The 22,493-nt window shown below is 40.2% G+C and overlaps 1 protein-coding gene across 2 annotated transcripts in view; it reads right to left on the bottom strand.

The window, feature by feature from the left end:
* The window catches only part of BMPR1B (bone morphogenetic protein receptor type 1B), a 666,288-nt gene that overhangs the window by 52,766 nt on the left and 591,029 nt on the right, over positions 1-22,493 (bottom strand). For both annotated transcript variants that reach the window (XM_030190709.1, XM_030190710.1), the window contains 2 exons: positions 11,231-11,327; positions 5,655-5,793 (listed from right to left, as the gene is read on the bottom strand). In XM_030190709.1, coding sequence (XP_030046569.1) covers positions 5,655-5,793; positions 11,231-11,327 — 236 coding nt within the window. The remainder of the gene's footprint in view (positions 1-5,654; positions 5,794-11,230; positions 11,328-22,493) is intronic.

Genomic DNA, 22,493 nt, shown 5'->3' with positions numbered 1-22,493 from the left:
CGACATAAATGTTGAGATGAACGTCCCCGGTTTCCGGCGATAATGGAAACAAAGGACACACATCTCAAAAACGACCAAATCCAACTCATTTGGTCATGGAAGGAGACAGTATTCGTAGTGCACTGGTCCCCCTCACATGCCAGGACACCAACCGGGCACCCTAGGGTGCACTACAGTGGACTAACTGATGCACTAACTGAACGGAAAAAGCTCTTCCCTTACCAATCCCTTAGCGATTCGGAAAGGAACGGGCATGCATAAAGGAAATCGCATGCAAATGAACTGGAAGCCAGCTGCGCATGCCAAAGACGGCTTCATACACACAGACAAGCTGCCTGTATAATAGCCATCTACAACCTTAAATAAATTGCGTCTACAACCTTAAAAAAACACAAGTCAAGGTGAAAACGTCCAAGTGCTCATCAGGGACATCTTTTTTTTTTTTCTGACTATGGGTGAAGGACATCCAAAATGTGGCCGTTTCTGTGAGAAGGACGTCCATGCCTTTGCTATTCCTCCGACACCCCCTTTATTTATTTATTTGGATTTTGGATCAGAAGTAGCAGCAGTAGGATTTGAACTGGCCACCTCTGGATTGCAAGACCAGTGCTCTAACCACTAGGCCACTCCACTCCCTTGAAATTTGGCCGTCCCTGTGTGTGTGGTGGGGGGGGGGGGGGGTGGCAATTCAGGATGTCCAAAATATTTGCAAGAAGGATGTCCACACCTTCGCTATGCCTCCGCTGACACATACACCCTCCCCCCCCCCCCCCCCAGGGACCTGCATACTGCTGCGATGGACCTGAGTATGACATTTGAGGCAGGCAAAAAAAGTTTTTAAAGTTGTTTTTTTCAGGTTGGGAGGGGGTTAGTCACCACTAGGGGAGTCAGGGGAGGTCATCCTGATTCCCTTTGGTGTTCATCTGGTCAGTTCGGGCACCTTTTTCAGGCTTGCTCATAAGAAAAAATGGAGCAAGTAAAGTCGGCCAAGTGCTCGTCAGGGACACCCTTCTTTTTTCCATTATCGCTCGAGGACGCCCATCTGTTAGGCACGCCCCAGTCCCGCCTTCGCTACATCTCCAACACACCCCTGGGAACTTTGGTTGTCCCCGCAACGGGAAGCAGTTGGGAGGCGGGGATAGTGCTGGGTAGACTTGTGCGGTCTGTGCCCTGAAGGGGACAGGTACAGGTCAGGGTAAGTATACCCAAAAACTAGCACATATAAGTTTATCTTGTTGGGCGGACTGGATGGACCGTGCAGGTCTTTTTCTGCCGTCATCTACTATGTTATGTTACTATGTTTGATTTGTCCCTGCCTTTCTCAGGGCACAGACCGTAAAAGTCTGACCAGCACTGTTCTTGTACTAAAAGTTCTGAAGTTAACGTCGAAGCCCCTTAAAATGTACGCTCCAGCCCCTCCATATTTCAGTCACAATCAGGGCACAGACCGTAGAAGCCCGCCCTGCACCGGTTTTATTCTCCAAATACCAACGTCGCCACCCAATCTCCGCTAAGATTCCATAGATCCATTCCTTCTAAACAGGATTCCTTTGTGTTTATCCCACGCATGCTTGAATTCCATTACAGTTTTCATCTCCACCACCTCCTGCGGGAGGGCATTCCACGAATCTACCACCCTCTCCGTGAAAAAATACTTCCTGACATTACTCCTGAGTCTGCCCCCCTTCAAGAATATACAAGAATTAAGTCTAATACCAAAATTGTCTTTGATTTCAAAGATCTGCAATTTAGTAATGCTGTACTCAACGATACAGGGAGAGACAAATATTCCTGTCTCACACGTCCAACATGAATCACCCTTAAATTAGTAGCATCAGCTCTTTGTCATGAACTCTGAAGAGAAGCAGGACTATTTCCCCGCCAAACCAGAATGGTATAAGTCTGCTGCCCCATAAAAACACTCAGCCCAAAACAACAAATAAAATGTAACAAAATTCAAACGCTAAAACAAGTAACAATATCCACTGACTGATTCCAAAGTGGAGTGTTCTTGGCCCGCCCATGCCTATTTCCCTGTTCCTGAGACCTTAGATCGGGGAAGACAACCTCGGTCCTCGAGGGCCACAACTCAAACTAGTCAGGTTTATAGGATTCACCCAATGAATACGCATGAGATTTCTTTACATCAACTGCCTCCGTTGTATGCAACAGATCTCCTGAATATTCAGTGGGGAAATCCTCAAAGCCTGACTGGGTTACGGCCCTCGAGGACCAAGGCTGCCTATTCCTACCTTACATGCTCTGAGGAGATACTGCTACAAGAACCTATAACGAAGACAGAACACTTGACATCAGCATCGGTACAGCTGGCTCTTCTCTTTGAAGCTACCAGTGGATATCAGAGGATCATAAAAATTAACTAATATTCCAAAAAGTGCTTTGATTCTTTACACAAGCTTTCCATTAGTAAAGAAACAAAAGCTTGATATGATAACTAGCTGGGAGAATGGTAGCTTAAATAAGACAATACATGCTTTGGTTGCACAACAGATCGTAGAGATAAGGTGCTTGGATTAAGTGCAGCTCTGAAAACAGAAAAGTTAGAAAGAAAATTATGAAGGAAACTGTAATCGTCTGGGACACCACATGCCGTAATTTATTTCTGCATGAAGGGGATAGAAATTAGTTGAGTGGCCACTTTGAGATCACAATGTAAGCGGGGACTGTAGACTTTTTGGCTACTGTTAAGATAGAGGGTTTTCTTTCCTTTCCTAGGATACTTGCCGTTATTTGTATTTATAAATTTAAGAGATAACATATTATGTTGTTTTATTAATCTTTATTACATTTCTAAACTGGAAGCCAAAGGTAATAGGGTGGATAACAAATGTTAATATAATATAGTATAGTATTTTAATTCCATTTTGGAATTATTTCTTGTGATGTGTCTTGAGGGTCTATATGTTGTCACAGGCTGCTCCCTCTAGGTCAGTTTTTTCCTCAGCAGTCTCTTCCCTTTTCCATAGATGAGGCACGACACTGCTGATTTAGTTACATGCTTTATTTACAAATTCAGGTGACTGCTTCATTATGGGCTTCTAACTAGCAATTTACATATCTTCCCTTTGTATAACATTCTAAAGCATCAGTTCAAATAGGCAGTGCAAACTTCCATAGTCATAGCTGTTCTGACTATCCATGATAAAAACTAGATATTATGGGAGGGGGGTTGTGCTTTATAATTTTCTCTTTCAGCTTCTCACTTGCTGCCTACAGCACTTGGCTGATCGAGTAGCACAGCCAGAAATAAATTTCTGAGTTGGCCTATGCAATTGCTTTCCATCCCCACTCCCTGTGCCCTCCCCAATTAAAAATTAATACCTTGGATGGCAGGAATCCCAAGCCCTATCAGCTGAAGATGTCCTCTCCTGGAACCTCCCCCTCCCCCAGCCATCTGAGGAGGGAAGATGGCATGCTCCCAGTATCAACACCAACACAATGTACATGCTCAGTTCATGTGCACAAAATGGAATTTACCTATGGATGCAGATGATCAAGGAATTCATCCAAATCCCTCAGCTAAATTTTGCAAAAATGTGTATTAAGCCACAAACAATTTCATGGGTTAGTACATGAGGCCCTTAAAGATTTGATTTTAGTATTCATTTCTAATACCCTACCTAAACAAAAACTCTACATACACACATATCCCCACTGCTGACTGTTATATGAAGAATGCATACTGTACAGAAATGGACATTCCTGAGTACACCGGAGTCTTTGTGCTACCTCTTATTACACCAATATAAGCATAAACATGACGACAATGTCCATGGGCTTTCCGTATATCACGTGGATCACTTAATCAGCCGCAACTCTTCTGGAAAGGAAGAACTGAATGTGTGTTGTAAGGGGAGGTTATCTGCATAGCTCAGATCCATGGGATTTTGATTTTTCATAGGTCATTTACACAGCTGTGCTGCACCTCTAGGAAAAGGTAGCCTCTGTATGCAATGTACCAAGTTGACACAAATGAATTATAGGGGTCACTCTTGTTATTGTACATTTTTTTCTCTTTGTTAATGCAGATGTAATTTCCTTGCATTTTCCTAGTTACGATTCCCTGATGTTCGCGCTATTTTATGGTTTGTTATCCTGTTTTTTTTTGGCGTTTCTCTTCCTTTGTATTTATTAAAATAAATAAGTTTGAATGGGGCCACCACTTGCATGATAGTTTCTCAGCAGACTATTAGCAGGGCTGTATACTATTGCCCTCCCTAGTCATTTTTACATCCTGGCTAAAGGCTGGTACTCGTTCATTGACTGGAAGTGGATGGATGGATGGATGGATGAGTTGACCAGAGGCTGGCTACCTGTCAGAGATCCCAGTGTGGGATTTGAACTGAGGTCATGGGTGCATCAATTGTACTATGAGGCCTTGTGCACCTCTGTAAGGGAGAAACAAACGTGCTTCTAGTGAGAGGTGTATATTCAAATTCTGAAGTCTGAAGTCCCCTGGAGAGGGAGAAAAGAGCACTGTTTCAGAGATCCATCTACAGTATATAGATTTAATGCAAAATAAAATTAAATGTAAGGATCCAAGTACTCCACTGACCCATGTCATTGTGTCAATGGCTGGTGTTTATTTTTCTGTTAGTCTCTCCTGAAGACCTCTCGTTTTGGAGCTTCAATTTCACTATGGAATGGCATGGCCAGGGAGAAACATACTGACAACAGTAATAAACTATTCACGCTTGAAGGACGGGGCATGAACTAGAGGCTGGAGAGCTTTTCTTCCAAAAAGGGATAAAATAATTTAACTGATAACCCTGCTCAACACAGAGCAAAATTTAGTGCAAGCAAAGCGAATCAGGGTACTGTTTCTATTAAGAAAATCAAATTTTTAAAAATCCCCTCTGTGTTCTGTAGTTCACAGACCTGTAGGCATGCACTGTATAACACTATTCGCAGCAGAATGGCAACACGCTCTTTCCACAGATCCTGCCATTTCTTCAAGCATGCTTTATCATAAAGAGGAACACTGAACAGCTGATCATTAAGCCAACCTCTACAAATACTACATGCAAAATGCCATTTGAATTAGTAAGTGTGCAGTGTAATTGCTGTGAAAGTTGTCAGAATATTAAAACTTCTGTGCTTTCTGTGCAGACAAACCTTACGACTAAAGCATATATTCATGTAATTGCTTAGGGGCTTTGGTCATGTTGCTATAATTGTACAGTACAGTCATCAGCCTAAGCTGTTGACAAATTATTCTGCCTACCTATTAAATAAGGGATGATCATGCTGTTTCTGGCTATAATATATAACCTACTATAAAAAGAGCTTTATCATTTTACACTGCAGAGTCATTATTTTATAGCACTTACAGTGCAATTCCACATACCTTTGCCCAGTGCTTCTACAATTTAAGAACTGAAGGACGGAACCATTAATCTCCTAAATCCTACTATTAATTATTCTAACAAAACTCTAATAATGCCATGAGCTGCTTTGAAAACCATTTGGAAAGGCAGGCTAAGGATCTCCAAATTGTTACTGCAAAGATGATAGCCCCATCTCTTTATTATTCTCTAGTGAACATTGCCCCTGTAGCTTTAATGAACAGCAGTAGGGATTCTGCCAGCATATTTGGCTGCTAAGCCTCTGCTGGAGCAGTACTCCTTTCATACCAGTAGAGTGAGCCCGGAACCACTTCCTGAGCTCTGTGACTGCTCGATCAAGTCCTTTAGGCTTTCCCCAGGAGGAATACAAGGTTCATCTTGCTCTAGCCCAATACTGTAACGGGGTCTGGCTTCCTGCTTTTTGTACCTAAAGAAAAGCACAACGTGGGTCACTATGCATGCAGTTTAAAAAATAATGTTTCAGCGCTGTCAGAATGGAAACAAATCTATGATTTTTGCCAATGATACTGTAATAATGGAGTTTTATGTTACGTTAAGAGGAGGAGTACATACTGCAAAATTTAACAGCTTTGTCTGCCAACACTCAGGATCATATAAATGAAATTCCCAACCCTATCTCTGGTATAAAAACTGCAGATCCAAAATACAAACCACAGTAATATAAATATTCAGAGAGAATGTGAGTAGTAAGACCCGAGACACTCCACAACGAATACATAAAAAAAGAACATTTTTTTGTGTGAAGGAGAGATTCTCAGAGTATTAACTCACCCAAAAGACGGAGTAGTTCCCGAAGGTAAAAGCTACTCCTCAGGGTGAACGAGTTTCTCAATCATTGAAAGTGAGCAAAACCTCTGCTCCCAATCCAAAACGTGACTAATAATCACAAATAATAAACAGAAAAGGTCTATCTACCCATATTCTCCATGAAAACACACTCATACCAATTCTTACAAAACTATGTATAGATACAAAATCTTATTTTTATCACTCAAACACTAGCACTATACATGTAAATTCAAAAGCACATTCCTATAAATTTGTTATACCATAGCATTTACATATGCTTATCCCTCCTATAACGTATAAAAACATTTTCAAAAGGGAAAAGCTAATTTAGTACACTAACATGCGTTATCCTGTTCATACTCATATACTTCCTAAAAAGATATTTTATGCAAGTATGATAGTATAATATATACAACAAAACTTGAATATACAATAGAGCTAATGTGTTTGAATTTTATCATCTTATTAGATGTTTAAATAAAAGCGAACTTATCTTTGTGCCGCCGGGTTTGTGCACCGAACCCAGCAACCAAACTTCTTTAGTCGTTATTCAGCTTGTATCCAAAGAAGTCAACAGAAAAAACATTCTCCTATTGCCACAATCATCACGATTTCGACTCGTCATGCTTACAAGACAGCTTAGTTTGCCCAACGTTCTCTTTTATTGTTGGACAAACCCGAGGAATCATTAGACAAATCTGTTTGTGTTTTAACTTACACCGACCTAGTTCCCCAAATAGCATGTGTGATCAATCAACACTGGGATGTGCTTTTTTCATTCTATTTTTCAACAGCGCCCTTGTATAGCGTATTGCAGAGGACAAAATCTACATGACAAATTGGTCCACTCTGTATATCATAAATCTACAGGTCAGGTAGTTTCCTTAAAGGGACATGCAGCGTGCGGACAATGTCAGTTCTGCCCACAAACGATTGGCAGCATCCCAGAAAAACAGATAAAATCTGTAAGTTACGGACTGAGACTACATGTGAATCTACTTATGTCATTTATGCAATTATATGTCCTTGTGGTAAGTGGTACGTACCACTAGACAGATAAAAACTCGTCTCACGGAACATAAAAGTGGATTCAATAAACAGATATTGACTGCACCATTAGTTACACACTGTATAGAAAATGACCATCAATTTTTCCAACTGAAATGGTTGATTACCGACCAGGTAGTTTTTTCTGCCAGAGGTGGAGATATGGACAATGTGTTAACTAAGTAAGAACAATTTTGGATATTCGAATTGGACACTATAGTTCCCAATGGACTTAAACTACAGTATTCCATTCAATGAAATCATTAAGTTATCCAGCATGTTACCTCTGCTCTTTACAAACACTGTCACTTACCGTATCAGTAGATAATGTATAATTTTTCTAAATGCTTAGGTTTGGGAAGGACAGTGGGATTCTTTCATACATATTACATATATTTCTTCAGATATAGAACATTTAGTTTTGTAGGACATACAACTTATTAGCATAAAACCTTTTTTCTTTCTTTCTGTTTTAGAATGACCGATTTTTCCGGTCCGCCTCTGAAGCTAGACGTCGTTGGCACGTAGTGTCCTCACTTCCTGCCTGAGGAGAATAAAATCCTCTTTGGTTCAGGTACATTTTTCATTATCAGAATTGTGGCGCATCTTTACATTTGATTTCAGATATATTATAATTCAAGTTCTTGAGGAAGATTGATCGAAATCCTGCAGAGTCGAACTCGTGATGACTCTGGCAATAGGAGAATGTTTTTTTCTGTTGACTTCTTTGGATACAAGCTGAATAACGCCTAAAGAAGTGTGGTTGCTGGGTTCGGTGCACAAACCCGGCAGCACAAAGATAAGTGCGCTTTTATTTAAACATCTAATAAGATAAAATTGAAACACATTAGCTCTATTGTATATTCAAGTTTTGTTGTATATATTATACTTGCATAAAATATCTTTTTAGGAAGTATATCAGTATGAACAGCATGTTAGAGAGTGTACTAAATTAGCTTTTCCCTTTTGAAATTTTTTTTATACGTTATAGGAGGGATAAGCATATGTAAATGCTATGGTATAACAAATTTATAGGAACGTGCTTTTGAATTACATGTATAGAGCTAGTGGTACGAGTGATAATAAGATTTTGTATCTATACATAGCTTTGTAAGAATTGGTGCATGTGTATTCATGGAGAATATGGGTAGAGAGACCTTTTCTGTTTATTATTTGTCACGTTTTGGATTGGGAGCAGAAGTTTTGCTTACTTCTCATTGGGAGACTTTCAATGACTGAGAAACTCATTTACCCTGAGGAATAGCTTTTACCTTCGGGAACTACTCCGTCTTTTGGGTGAGTTAATACTCTGAGAATCTCTACTTCATACAAAAAAAAATAATTTTCAAAAAAGAATTCTTTTTTATATATTAGTTGTAGTGTCTCAGGTCTTACTACTTATTCTCTCAGAGTATTTATATTACTCTGGTTTGTGTTTTGGATCAACATTCAGAATCAGCCATAAAGCACAAAAATAAAAAAAAACCCAATGTGGAGAGCACTTTCAAGCAGTTAGTTCCACTATTACATTAGCAAGAGTAAGGGTTACATTTTTGACAGCATTGTTTGCCACCTTTTAAAAAGGGCATCTGGATCGTTATTGACATTCTGTAGTGTCACCATACTCAGTTCATTTGAGGTAACATCCACAAGCTTTTGGCTGTCTGAGGCAGGATCTGAAATTAGGATGGAATCATTTACCTGTTTAAAATAGCACATGACTGCGAGAGGCATGAAGAGCATCTCATACACTCTAGATGGCGCTGTTGTACATTTTAAAACTGGTCTACAACTAAAAAGATTCTCAACAAAAAGAAACAAGGGATGTGACGGCAGATAACGTTATCCACCTATAACTGGTAACCAGAAGACAATATCTCATCAAAAATATTTCATTACCTCAATTTCAAATCCATCCCCTCTGAGCTTCATCTCATGATCCCTTGTTTTAAAGCTTCCTTTCTATTGTGAATGCTTGGCTCTTCTACAATATTTATATATTTGAATGCCTCTAGGACAGGGTTGTCCAACCTCGGAGGCCATAATCCAGTCACATTTTCAGGATTTCCACAATGCGTATACATTGGGGAAATCCTGAAAGCCCGACCTGTCAAGGGCTGAGGTTGGAGTCCCCCTAATCCAGCACCTCTTTGTTTATGTATATGCCAGAAGCTTTATAGCACATACTCTAAAATATCCTTGCATCCCTTCCCTGGCAGCCTCTACATTATCCTTTCTGAGTTGCGGCATCCTAGACACGGGTATAAAATGCCACCTGAAGTGTCTCCAATAACCTGTAACAGAGACTTTTTGTTTATCTTTTCTACTGATAATAACTCTCCCTTTGCATTCTAGTATTCCTCTAGCTCAGGGATTCCCAAACCTGTCCTGAGGAACCCTTGAGTCAGTTGGGTTTTCAGGATATCCACACTGATTATTCGAGAGCAAGATCTGCACGCAATACGGAAATTCTGAAAACCCAGCTGGTCTGGGAATTCTTGTTCTAGCTCTCATCACTGTGTTTTGTAATCGTGAGATCACTGCTTACAATGGCCCAAGATCTCTCCTCTCTTTCATGCACATTGTAACGAACACCTCCCTCATATATATACTGCTCTCCTATAAGCCTACCACACTCGTGCTGCTCTCCTATATCCCAATCACATGTGCTAATAAGCTGGACTGACTCAAATTCCACTGGCATCTTAGAAAAGGATCTGCTGATGTACAGCTTGTTCTTAAATACAATGTCGAATTGTATGTTCATGCACCAAATACATATGGCAGGAAATTTTAGAAACATGAATGTCTAAAATATCAATGGGGAAACAGAGCATGACTGTCTCTGTGGCAGCACATGAAATTCTGTGTTATGAAATGGCAATATTAACATTTATGTACTGCAACAAACATTCATGTCAGCCGTTTTACAATGATGAAGGTTTATTTTTCATGAAGCTGTCATGGAGCCCAGCATCCCTTGCCACTTTCACTTTTAAGGGGACACCAAGTACTGGGGGATTAAGGAGGTGACCTCACCTAATCCCTCCATGCTACTGAATAAGAGCGCATTTCTGCAACCTGGATGTCCCAGGTAGCAGATACAAGGGAACTGCAGTGGCAAACGATCCACAGATCCAAAACAGTGATGTGAAAGATGTAGATCACACAATAAAAAGTCCCTAGAGAAATACTTTATTCATGTGAGGTTTATACATAAAAAAGAGCCCAACACTGGCCGTGTTTTGCCCGCACAGGGCTGCGATAACTAACAACAAATTTTTAAAAATTCATTATCAGTAAACAGTAATAAATAATGCTAAATATGCAATCATTGATAAAAACAAACAACATAAATATGTCACAAATAGTAAAATACTAATACTAAAATACCACAACATGTACAGCAAATAAATCCAAAATGAGTATAAAATGTGTAAATGAATACTAAATAAATAAAATGCACATGTATGTCCATCTTTTTGGACATAGATGTTCACTTCCCAAAATGAACGTCTAATTTTTTGACCTGCCCTAGTCCCACGCGCACCACCACCCAGACCACAGCCTTGTGCCATATGGATATGCTTCAGTTTTAGACATACATATCCCAGTTTTGTAAAATCAGGATTTAGATATTCATGCACTAAGGGCCCTGTTTACTAAACCGCGTTATAGGCGTGTTAGTGTCTTTATGCGCATTAACTGTGTACACACCTACAATATCCCTATAGGCGCCTACACGATTAGCGCGCACTCTAATTCTAGGCGTGTTAAAAACGCTAATGCGCCTTAGTAAACAGGGCCCTAAGAGTGTCTAAATGCTGGTTTATGGACATGTAGAATGTGAATACTGCTTCTAAAGCGATGGTCAAGTTTCTACCTAAAAGACCAGATGCAATGGAAAGACAACAAAACACAGAAATAAAGCAGAAGTGAGGATAGTAAAAAGAAGGGTAGGAAGAGTTTCCCGGAAGAGTCTAAAGCTTGGGTATTTTCCTTCTCACCTGAAATAAAAGAATAGGACGATGAAGGCCAGAATCACACTGCAGGCAGTCACCGAGATCAGTAAGGCTATGTGGTGAATGTTCCCATTAACAGAGCCTGTAAGAAAAAAGCCAAACCACCATGAGCAGCCACTGTTATGGACTGTATACCGTAAGTAGATGCGTTTTATGGAAGATATCAACATCTGTAATTTACGCTGCTTTTAATGATCAATGAGCCTAGTATTACTATACAAAATAGAAAATTATTTTTTATATTACTTATTCTCAAATTGGAGGTAGAAATCAACCGATTGGCATTAACTCTCTCGCCTCCATGTAACATTGTGGGTTCCCAGGTTCATATCCCTGTACAACGCAGTGCGCATTTGCTATTCTCAGGCAGATGAGCACCATCTATAAATGGGAATACTTGTTAGTATGTCTTAAAAACATTGGTGTACACAAAATGTATTCAGTGGGCAATTATCCTTCAAATTCACACACAATATTGATTTACACATTATAGCGTTCTAATGCAGCTTTAAAAATGTTGATTAACAAATTTGAGAAACAAAAAAAAAAAAATTCAAAACTGGAGAAAAAAGGCCTCCTCTGAAAACGAACTGAAAATATGTTCCCTATGACCATCACTACTGGGTAACATTCCTTGTTCCTGCTGTGCTCTTAAAAAAAAAAAACACTGAAAAATATACTGTGTAATAATAATTGGGACTTTTTTTTTTCCTTCTCAGTTTGCTGAGATGACAGGTCCCATACAGAACTGAAACAGCCACCCTCAATAGAGCTATCCTGCTTAAAACCAATTTGGCTTCTGAAGAAAGACAGAAGCACCCTCCCTGGCATCTTCTGAACTTTTCAGTCTGATTTGAGCTCCAGGCTGTTGTAGATAATGTGGATTAACTCACTGTACTTAGCTGAACTGCACAGCAAAGGAAGTTACAGCTTCCACAGTGAACCTTCAATTCTGTTATTTTTCCTGAGAAAGGCTTTGGAAGATCCTTGATCATCCCTTTATATTAAGAGTACCTATCTATGTTAATAAAAAAAAAGGGGGGGGATAAAACTTACTATACTTCTTAATGAAACCTATAATCCATTTCCTGGCATGCACGGCTGGCTTAACCTATGGACAAGGTGAGGCACTGCCCCAGAGTGACATTCCATGTTCCTGCTGTCTCTAAAAAAAAAAAACACTGAAAAATATACTGTGTAATAAAGGGTGCCAAAATCCCGATCTCGTACCTCTCCCTCAATTGCATACATAGTAACATAGTAGATGGCAGCAGATAAAGACCAGTACGGTCCATCCAGTCTGCCCAACAATAATTCTTCATTCACCCTCCCCCCACCCCCTCGCAGGTGGGTGTGTGTGGGGGGGGAGGGAGATGCTGGACCAGGATTTAGGATTTTGGCAGCCTTTATTACCAGTGGACGAGGGGGGGACTTGAAAGTGGAGGGAGCTACTGGATCGCAAGGGTGGTGCCGGTGCTCAGGGCGCCACAGTCCCTTGAGCTGGTCTTGCTGGTATGAATTTCCATGCTGTCTTCTCTGAGCTTTGGCATTAATCTTTTAGGATAGTAACACCATAAAACAGGCACTAACATGTATGCACCAGTTACGCACATAAATGTTGCGAACAAAATTCTAACTCAGGTTCAAACATAGACAATGATTGCACACAAGTATCAAAACTATCAAGCAACCGTTAAACAATTCCTGACCAATTCAATCTTTATTATCAAAATAATCTAAACATAGTATATCCTGTCATCCAATCACATTTACACACTCTCATTCATAACCCACATCCACAACCTAAAATCACTCCACATAATGCTGTAAACATTAAAGATATAAAACCTATACAAAAACTACTATATAAAGATGTGCAGCAATTCTTTTCACAATGTTGTAGGAAATCTTTTGCTCAACGTATAAACTCCTTTATGAGCAGATGTAGATAGTCTTTCTTAACGTGTAAACTCTAAAATGAGCTCACACTGCGTAATCACCACAGAATCATAACATACGCTGTAGAGTAGTTCAAATGCTCAAGGGGTCTGCGGGCTCTATTAAATAATAGTCAATGAGCATCGCAAGAGTCAATCACAAAAGTAGCTGCAAGCTCAATAGTAGTGCCAATTCAACTTGAGCAATCTTCTTCACTGCATCCTTTGCAGTAAATTCAGCTTAAATCAACTGGTGATTTCTGAATAAATCCCGGTGTGTAGATTTAGGCACAGAGGGCCATATTCTAATACAGTGTGCGTACATTTTGGAACGCACACGAAATGTCGATTTCTCCACCCATAGCCATGCCCCTTTTTGCCTGCATGCATTAGAATTTAGGCGCTCTGCATTATAGAATGCGCTTAGCGATTTGTGCACATAAACTCTAGTCATTACCAGTTAGTTCTCAATATTGCTTGTTAAGTGCTCTTAACAACACTGATTGGCTTAAGCCAATTAAGCTACGTGCGTTGTTTATAGCATATGCCTGGATTTTGCTGCAGAACACTAGGCGCGCTATATAGAATCTGGGAGTCTGTGTCTGCATATAAGTCAGATAAGCGCCCAAGTGCTATTCTATAACTGCACACGGTATACAGTGTGTAGTTTGCAGGTTGGCGGCGCATGGGCAGGATATAAATTTATATGCGTAACTTAAGGAATACTATAAGTTAGGTGCATATCTCTCGAACACAGGTGCGCACAAGCTTGTGCCAACTCTACAGCTGCCTTAAGTGCATATGCATAAGGGAAACTAGGTAATCAAAAAAAGGAAAACTCTCACGATAACTGTGGCACAGAAAAAAGTACTTGAATCTGACCCAATAAAGATTATGTGGAACGTATCTGTTCTAATTTTGAAAAGTACAAGGGAAAAGTCTATACAAGGCTTCACTTTGAGAGCCGTAGTGCTCTTCTAATATCGGAGGGGGTTGTCATCACAGACAGAAAAACCCTTGTGTTTCAAAAAGTAAAGGATACTAAAAGAATCCACAGAATCAAAAAAATGGGGGAGGATCCATCTCGGAAGAACTAATATTAACAAATTAACTTTTTCACATGCAGGTATGGATAAAGAAGTGTCTTAGGTTCCAAACACACCGACTCAGGCCTCAGTTTCACAAAAAATCACTGTATCAAGGCGTGCATTTACCACAAATTTAAACACAGGTCTAATTCCTGATGTGTCACGCTGTTAGCCATAGGATGCATATCTGGAAATACTACCTCCCTGGATGATGGAATATAAGGAAACACTCCTGCAAACCTGCCAAAACCTACAGCTCTAGGGCTAGATTCAGTAAATGGCACTCGGAATAGGCAGCAGAATAGTATTCTTTAACGGTTGTAGCGCCAGGATCTGTGCCAATTTTGGGCACAAGGAGTTACATCAACTGAAACCAGGTGTAAATCCTGGCGCACAAGTTAGGCATCAATCTGCACTATTCTATAACACTGTGCATCTGACCTGCCCATGCCTCCTCCACAGCCACATCCTCTTTGCAGATCCAAACAAAAACACTTAGGAGGTATTCTATTAATGGGCGTGTAAGTGTGTTTTCTCGTGGATTTGCCGTTTCTGCCCTGTTTTGGCACTTGCATCCGCTGGAACGCTTTTCCACGCAAAACACTGCCTAACATTCAGCCCCATATATAGAATTCCTCCACTACTTCCATGGCTCTGGCAAGGAGATAATCTGCACTCCAGACTCTCTTTTCACCAGCGTTCCTGTGAAATCAAACATCTACCCACAGATGAACCTAAGCATACCTATCCACATAGGGCCTGATATTTAGCATCGAGTTAACCACAGAACTTTCCATGGACAAGTTATCTATCTAACACCACTGAAAATATGTATAACTTTAAACAGATAATATACCATTGAAAGTTATACCTTCTGTTTGGCTACTGCTGCTTGGACAAACAAGTTATACAGAAAGCAGCTGAATTACGCCACTTTTCAAACAACGTTAAACTCAACCCCCAGTAAGTTCCAATCCCACCCCAACTGAGATGCATAAATTCAAACGGTTGAGCAGACAGAATAAGATCAGCACCTGCTGCCAACTGTGTATAGTTAAGTAGTTTTAAATACCGGCCCTCCCATTTTTTTTTCTTTTTTACAGTTTATTTTCAGAGTCAACTGTAAAATAAACAATTTAAAGTGCTCCCTGGCAAATTTGATTTTTCTTTTACACATCCATGTGAATGCAGAATGTTATCCTTATTGGCCTGGCCTATTGAGAGTAAATGGCAGAGGGGGAGTTCTATTTTACTGTCATGCGATGTTCCCTCTAAGCTGAGCGGGAGTTCTCCAACTGCATTGCTGCCAGTGGTGGGTGGCGCTTCAATATTGGGGTTTCAATCACTAAGTCAGGCAGGTTTCACGGAGTCCTGTAGTACTTGCCTGTCCCTCACTATTAAAAATGTGATAGTGAAATAGCACCCCCTGCTGGCAGGACTGTAAGTGGAGGACTTTCACTCAGCTTAGTGGGAACATACCTTTCTAAAAGAATTTTTTAAGTCTTACTTCCGGATTCTATACATCGTGCCTAGCATTCCGTGCCTAAATCTAAGCGTATTCCATAACAATGCGCATAACTTAATTGGCTTAACAAAGCAATCAGCGTTGTTAACAGCAAGCAATAATGAGTACTAATTGGCAATAATTAGAACTTATGAGCATAACTTGCTAAGAGTATGATGAAACTAACTGCACCTAAATTCTAATGCAGACATCCAAAATGGAGCATGGTTATCTGTGTTTTTGTGGGCATTCCCAAATTTACACGTGTTGTTATAGAATATGGCCCAATATGCGTAAATCTACGAGCAGGGATTTATGCCACATTTTCGCTGGTATAAATGGATGCCCGTAGTTAAAGGTGCTGGGATATCAACTAAACACATTCTATATTCTATATTCTTATAGAATGCGCTCAGGCGTAAATGATTTCGATGCAGATTTTCCAGGTGCCATATATAGAATTTAGTCCTTAAGGGCTAATATTCAAAATGAGTTGTATGTTTACTGGTGGTCTGTGAACAAAACTTGGCTATCTATTGATTTTTGCTCTTATTTAGAGACTATCTGGCAGAAAATGTGTCTCAACAGCCTGGTACTGTCTATACAGTAAAGGACTGAGACAGTATGGCCACAAATTTATCTGCATAGAGGTGATATTCAGTTATATATTTACCCCTAGATTCTATTTAGGTCGCCCAAAGTTGGGCACACAGGGCATGCAAATTAACGAGTTAACAAGGGGTCATCGATTATTGATCTTAATTGGCAATGATCTGGATTGCGTACACATTTGCCTGCACTCCATAACACTGCGCACCTAAATTGTCTCACATGCAACCCAAAGGGGCATGGGCCAGGTCAGGGACATTCCAAAAATTTCAGCACAGTGTTATAGAATACAGGGGGTATGAGCCCAGCTTATGCGCCAGGATTTACACCAGGTTTCAGCAGGCATAAATCTTTGCGCCCAAAGCTGGACATGGGAATTCATGCTAAGCGCTATTCTATAAAGGGTGCTCAGAGCACCCTTTAATGGAACAGCACTTGGCGCAGATTTTTTCCCGGCACCTAAATCTGAGTGTCATTTACCGAATCTGGCCCTTAGCGAGAGCTCTGCTAAGCAGCAGGCTACATTAAGGAGGCGATTCTACAACTGAGCAGCCCAATTCCATGCAGTGACAGCCTATTCCAAAATGGCCATGTGGGTGCCCAGGTTCCACTATAAAATGTTAGCGTAGCCTGCTATCAGCATACCATATATTTGCATGCTTGCAATTACACCTGCCATGACGTGGCATAATTATGGTCATGTAAATGTGACACGGATGTGCATAACTGATAGAATTCTGCAAGTTACGTGCGTAAGTGGGAGCCCAGCTCGTACTCTACTAATATATACAGCCCCTTGCATTTATGTGCTATGCCGCTCACATGTGCCACTACAAAACAGCACTTAGTAGCCCTGCTGTCCCTTTCACTTACGCACATAAGGGACAGTATTCTACACATTTACATCAGTGGTTGCCAAACCTGGTCCTGGAGGCACCCCAACCAGTCAGGTTTTCAGGATATCCACAATGAATATTCATGAGAGAGATTTGCATGCACTGCCTCCTTGGTATGTAAATCTCTCATGAATATTCATTGTGGATATCCTAAAAAGCTGACTGGCTGGGGTGCCTCCAGGACCAGGTTTGGGAACATGCTCAAGGGGTGCATAAATGTGGGTGCTCTGTTACAGAACCAGGTGGGGCTAATCGATTACTACAAACATACATCAGTGCTCTCTCCTGAAATAAACTATGCCGGGGTTCTGCCACTGGGAAATTCATCAAAGGAGGGAGCTCCACAGTCTCCCCAGACTTTTGAGGTCGCCCTTAAGTTATACAGGATCTGGAGCAGCCCTGGGTCCCATTGAACAAAAATGGTTATAACCGGAAAAGTTGCAGGCATCCCTTGGAAACTGTTCATATGGTTAAACTGGAAATTTTGGAGAAATTCAATGAAGGATCATATCAGCTTGAGATATGCTTTCTAAATATTTAAAGGAGATTTTAAAGATTGCGCGATCTTCTATAGAAAGTAGTAATAATAAAACATCTCTTATATTCCGCACACACCCAAAGAGTTCAACACGGATTCCAATCAATCAGAGATGTGCCGGGACATTTTTGATATGATGTCTAAATCCGGCTTTGGGTACTCTGTGCAAAACGTCCAAAATCTGAATAGTAGAAGTCATTTTTGAAAAAAGAAAAATATCTTTTTTTTTTCCCAAAATACCATTTTGAACAAGATTTTGTGATTTGTATTTTTTGGACCATTAAAAAAAAAAAAAAGAACATTTCAAATGAATAATGTAAATAATCAAGCCATTGGGATGTAGGAGGGGCCAGCATTTTTACTAGACTGGTTCCCCAGACATCCCAGGAGAGCAATGAGGCACCCTAGGGGGCACTGCAGTGGACATATAAATTCTCCCAGGTACACATCTCATCATTGCTCCTATATTTTGTCTGCCGAGCCCCCCCCCCCCCCCAAAACCCACTCCCCCAACTGTACACCACTACAATAGCCCTTATGGGTGAAAAGGGCACCTAAATGTGGGGACAGTGGGTTTCTGGTGAGTTTTGGAGGACTCACAATTTCCACAAGTGTAACAGGTAGAAAGAGGTATGGGTCTGGGTCCACCTGTCTGCACTACTACACTACTCCAGGGACCTGCATGTTGCTCTAATGGACCTCAGTATAACATCTGAGGCTGGCACAGAGGCTGGTAAGTAATGTTTTTAAATCACATTTTTGGGGGTTGGGGGTGGTAGGGGGGTCAGTGACCACTAGGGGAGTAAGGGGAGGTCATCCCTGATTTCCTCCAGTAGTCATCTGGTCATTAGGACAGGTCTAGCTCAAAACATCTTAGTTTTAGTCCTGGAAGGTTTTGTTTTATTCCATTATAGCTGAAAAGTGTCTAAGTCTTTGGAATGCCCAAATCCCATCCTTAACATGCCCTGGCACGCCCCCTTGAGGTTTGGATGCACTGCAGATGAACAGCATAGAAAAACATCTGAAAAGTAGATTTGCACCTTTTTGTGAGAAAAATGTCCAAATGCTGATTTATGCCACTTTTTAGATGGGTTTCTCTTCTTATCAAGTCAACCAACTAAGGGCCCTGTCTACAAAGGCGCATTAGCATTTTTAACGCACTTAGAATTAGCGCACGCACTGTGTAGGTACCTATAGGGATATTGTAGGTGCATACACAGTGCGCGTACAAGGTTAATGCGCATTAAAAAACGCTAACGCGCCTATAACGCAGCTTAGTAAACAGGGCCCTAAAAGACTACAATTTCTTCGACACATAATTCAGGAATAAGACTTTAAAACAATCTTATTCCTGAATTACGACTTCATAAAAAGAAGATAATTTGATTCCAAAGTTATTTTTACGAGTAATGAATTCCATGTCTTTGCTGCCAATTATGAAAAGAAAGAAACAAAGATTTTTAATAATGTTGTATACCTTGGACTTGGAAAGATCAGCCTTAGTTGATTTCTTGAAGATAGTTTTAACATTTGATCTGGGATATGAATCAAATCATTCATATAAAAAGAGAAGCCATCCCATGAATGATATGAAATATCAAACAACACGTCTTGAATACAATTCTAGCCTCTATGGTAAGCCAGATTCCATACGTTTATGTTGATTAAAAATTTTACATATCACCAGGTCATTAAAAGAGCTAAGCAATTTATAATGCCATAAAATAAAAATATATAACAAAATAGAAAAAGGACTCCATAAAAATGATAGAAAAGACTACAGTCAAATCAAGAACCATTCAATTAAAAAAAATAAATAAATCGACATGCTAAATCACAGTCCTCTAGAAATCTAATAGTCCTTTACCATTATCATCCAACTGAATATCAAATGCTAACTGAAAATAAAAATACCTTAAACTTTTTAAAATTGTCCTCCACCGTGAAATATATTTGGTAGCCCATTCCACAGGAAGAAGCCAAACAAAAGAAAGCTCTCTCATGTGTAGCTATCCTATGTGCCTTAGATATAGGTAGGAGCGCCATCCGAAAATCTTGCAATGATCATAGAGCTCTACTCAGCATATAGGGAACTGCCAACAAGCTCAAAAAGATGTTGATATAAAGGGTTCTATAAGCCAGACTCAACATCTTAAAATTAATTCTATATTTAACTGGAAGACAGTGATATTGCAAAAATAATGGTATGTGATCAAATTTACGAAAAATCCCCCAAAAGTCTAAGGGCCTGTTTTACTAAACCGTGCTGAGTCCAGCATGGCAAATGCGACAGAGCCTATTCAAAATGAATAGACTGCGGTGCATTTGCCACACCAGGAATCGCTAGCATGGTTTACAAAAAGAGGCCCTTAGCACTGTATTTTGTAAATTTGCAAATGTTTTAAGTTATTACTTAAAATACCTGCATAAAATCATTTCCACAATCTAATCTGGATATAAATAACACATGTATACGTGTATGCAGAGGTTTTTCATCCAGTAAATATTCACAGACCTAATTTGTCGCAAAGTACCAAAACCTTTGTTGATTAAAGAGGATATCTGGTCATTAAAAGTCAATCTATCATCTATTAGCACGCCTAAATACTTAAAACTGTCAACAACTGTCATTGGGTTACCAAAAAGAGTCGGAATCAATGTAGGTTACTCTCGGTGCCCTGTGATCCAACAATCGGTTGTTTTATTTAACACCAAATGGTTTTCTTTTAACCAGATTGACACTGCATCTAAAACAATCCTGAGGAACACAAAGATCAAGTTTAACGGAGATATCCTTGCCAATATCTGCATAACAAATAAACGCCCAAACCAAAACTTTATATCAATGTAATAAGGAAAATAATAAAAATATTACACAAAGGGGAAGATTGCAGAGCCCTGTGGCATTCCACAGTTTACCAAAAAATGTTTTGGAACTTAGCTGATTTGAAACTACAGAAAAAGACCTTCCAGATAAATACAAAGAAATCCATCGCAATTCTGCAGCAGTAATTCCTGATGAGTGTAGGCGCCAGCATAGTAATTCATGATCTATAAGATCGAGAGCGGACGCTAAATCTAATGATAAAGTCAATCCAAGAGTACCTCCATCCAACAATCCATAAAGCTCACTAGACAGAATAGTCATAGTTTCAGTACTCTGACCAACCCTAACCTAAATCCTGCCTGTCCAGGATGCAGTTCAATAGCAGATGGTCCATTTACTAAGGTGTGCTGAAAAATGGCCTGCAATAGTGTAGGCAGGTGTTTTGGATGTGCGCATATCCATTTCTCAGCATGCCTGCAAAAAAGGCCTTTTTTTGCTGAAAATGGACGTGCAGCAAAATAAGAATTGGTGCGTGTCGATTTTGGGTCTGAGACCTTACCATAACCCATTCACTTAGTGGTAAAGTCTCACACATTAACTGGGTGGTAATCGTCAGCAAGCATACAATGCTGAATACCGCCCAGTTAGTGTCGTGCAGCAGAAAATAAAAAATATTTTCTGGCACGCTTAGTGGACACGTGTAAAAAAAATGAACTTACTGCCCGGACCACATGGTAGCCGGGCGGTAGTTCAAAACTGACGTGCGTTGGACCCACATAGGTGCCTAAGCAGCTTAGTAAAAGGACCCCTCAATAAAACTATTAAGCTGATCAAAGACAATTTATTCAATACCTTTAGCAACGAATTTTCGATTAGTAATTGGCCTAAAATTGTTCACACACTAGTTGGGTCTACTTTGGATGATTTCAAGACTGACTGTTTCCAACTTTCCGGTACCATTATTTCTAGCATTGCCATACTGGAACAGACCAAAGGTCCATCAATCCCTGTATAGCCTGTTTCCAACAGTGGCAAATCCAGATCACAAGTACCTGGCAAGATCCCAGAACATCAAAACAGATTTTATGCTGCTTATCCTAGAATATGCAGTGGATTTTCCCAAGTCCCTCTTAATAATGGCTTAAGGACTTGTCTTTTAGGAAATTATCCAAACCTTTTTTTTAAACCCTGCTAAGCTAACTGCTTTTACCACATTCTCTACAATGAATTCCAGAGTTTAATTACTCGCTGACTGAAGAAATATTTCCTCCGATTCATTTTAAATGCCACCCCCCCCCCCCCCCCCCAGTCTTAGTACTTTTGGAAAAAGACTAAACAAGCAATTCACATCTACCTGTTCCACCCCACTCCAATCCTCTGGTTAAACTTTGATTAACCTTATTAAGGAGCAGTGGAAGCAGCCCATGCTTAGAAATCATAAGCCAATCTGGTGAAATAGGGTCTAATACAGTGGGTCCCAAACCGGGTCCTGGAGGCACCCCAGCCAGTCAGATTTTCAGGATAGCCATCATGAATATTCATGAGAGAGATTTGCATGCAGTGGGGGCAGTGCAGGACCATGTTTGAGAAACACTGGTCTAATATATAGCCTGTTTTTCCATTTATTTAGTCTTATATCCCACATTATCCAAATCGAGTTTGGTTCTATGTGGCTTACAGAGTAACAGGGTGCATGAGGTGTTGTTTACTGAGTATGTTACATAGTGCTAAAGCTGTGAGCCATAGGTTTACAGTCAAGCGGAGGATTCGCTATGGTAGTTTGTAAAATAGAACCGCAAAACTTCATCATCACAGTAAAATCCAGACTGGCTCAATCTGTCCTCCTTTT

Source organism: Microcaecilia unicolor, chromosome 2, assembly GCF_901765095.1.
Source record: "Microcaecilia unicolor chromosome 2, aMicUni1.1, whole genome shotgun sequence".
In the NCBI taxonomy this organism is placed as follows: domain Eukaryota; kingdom Metazoa; phylum Chordata; class Amphibia; order Gymnophiona; family Siphonopidae; genus Microcaecilia; species Microcaecilia unicolor.
Note: the sequence above shows the minus strand (reverse complement) of the source record. Positions and strands in the feature narration are given on the sequence as shown.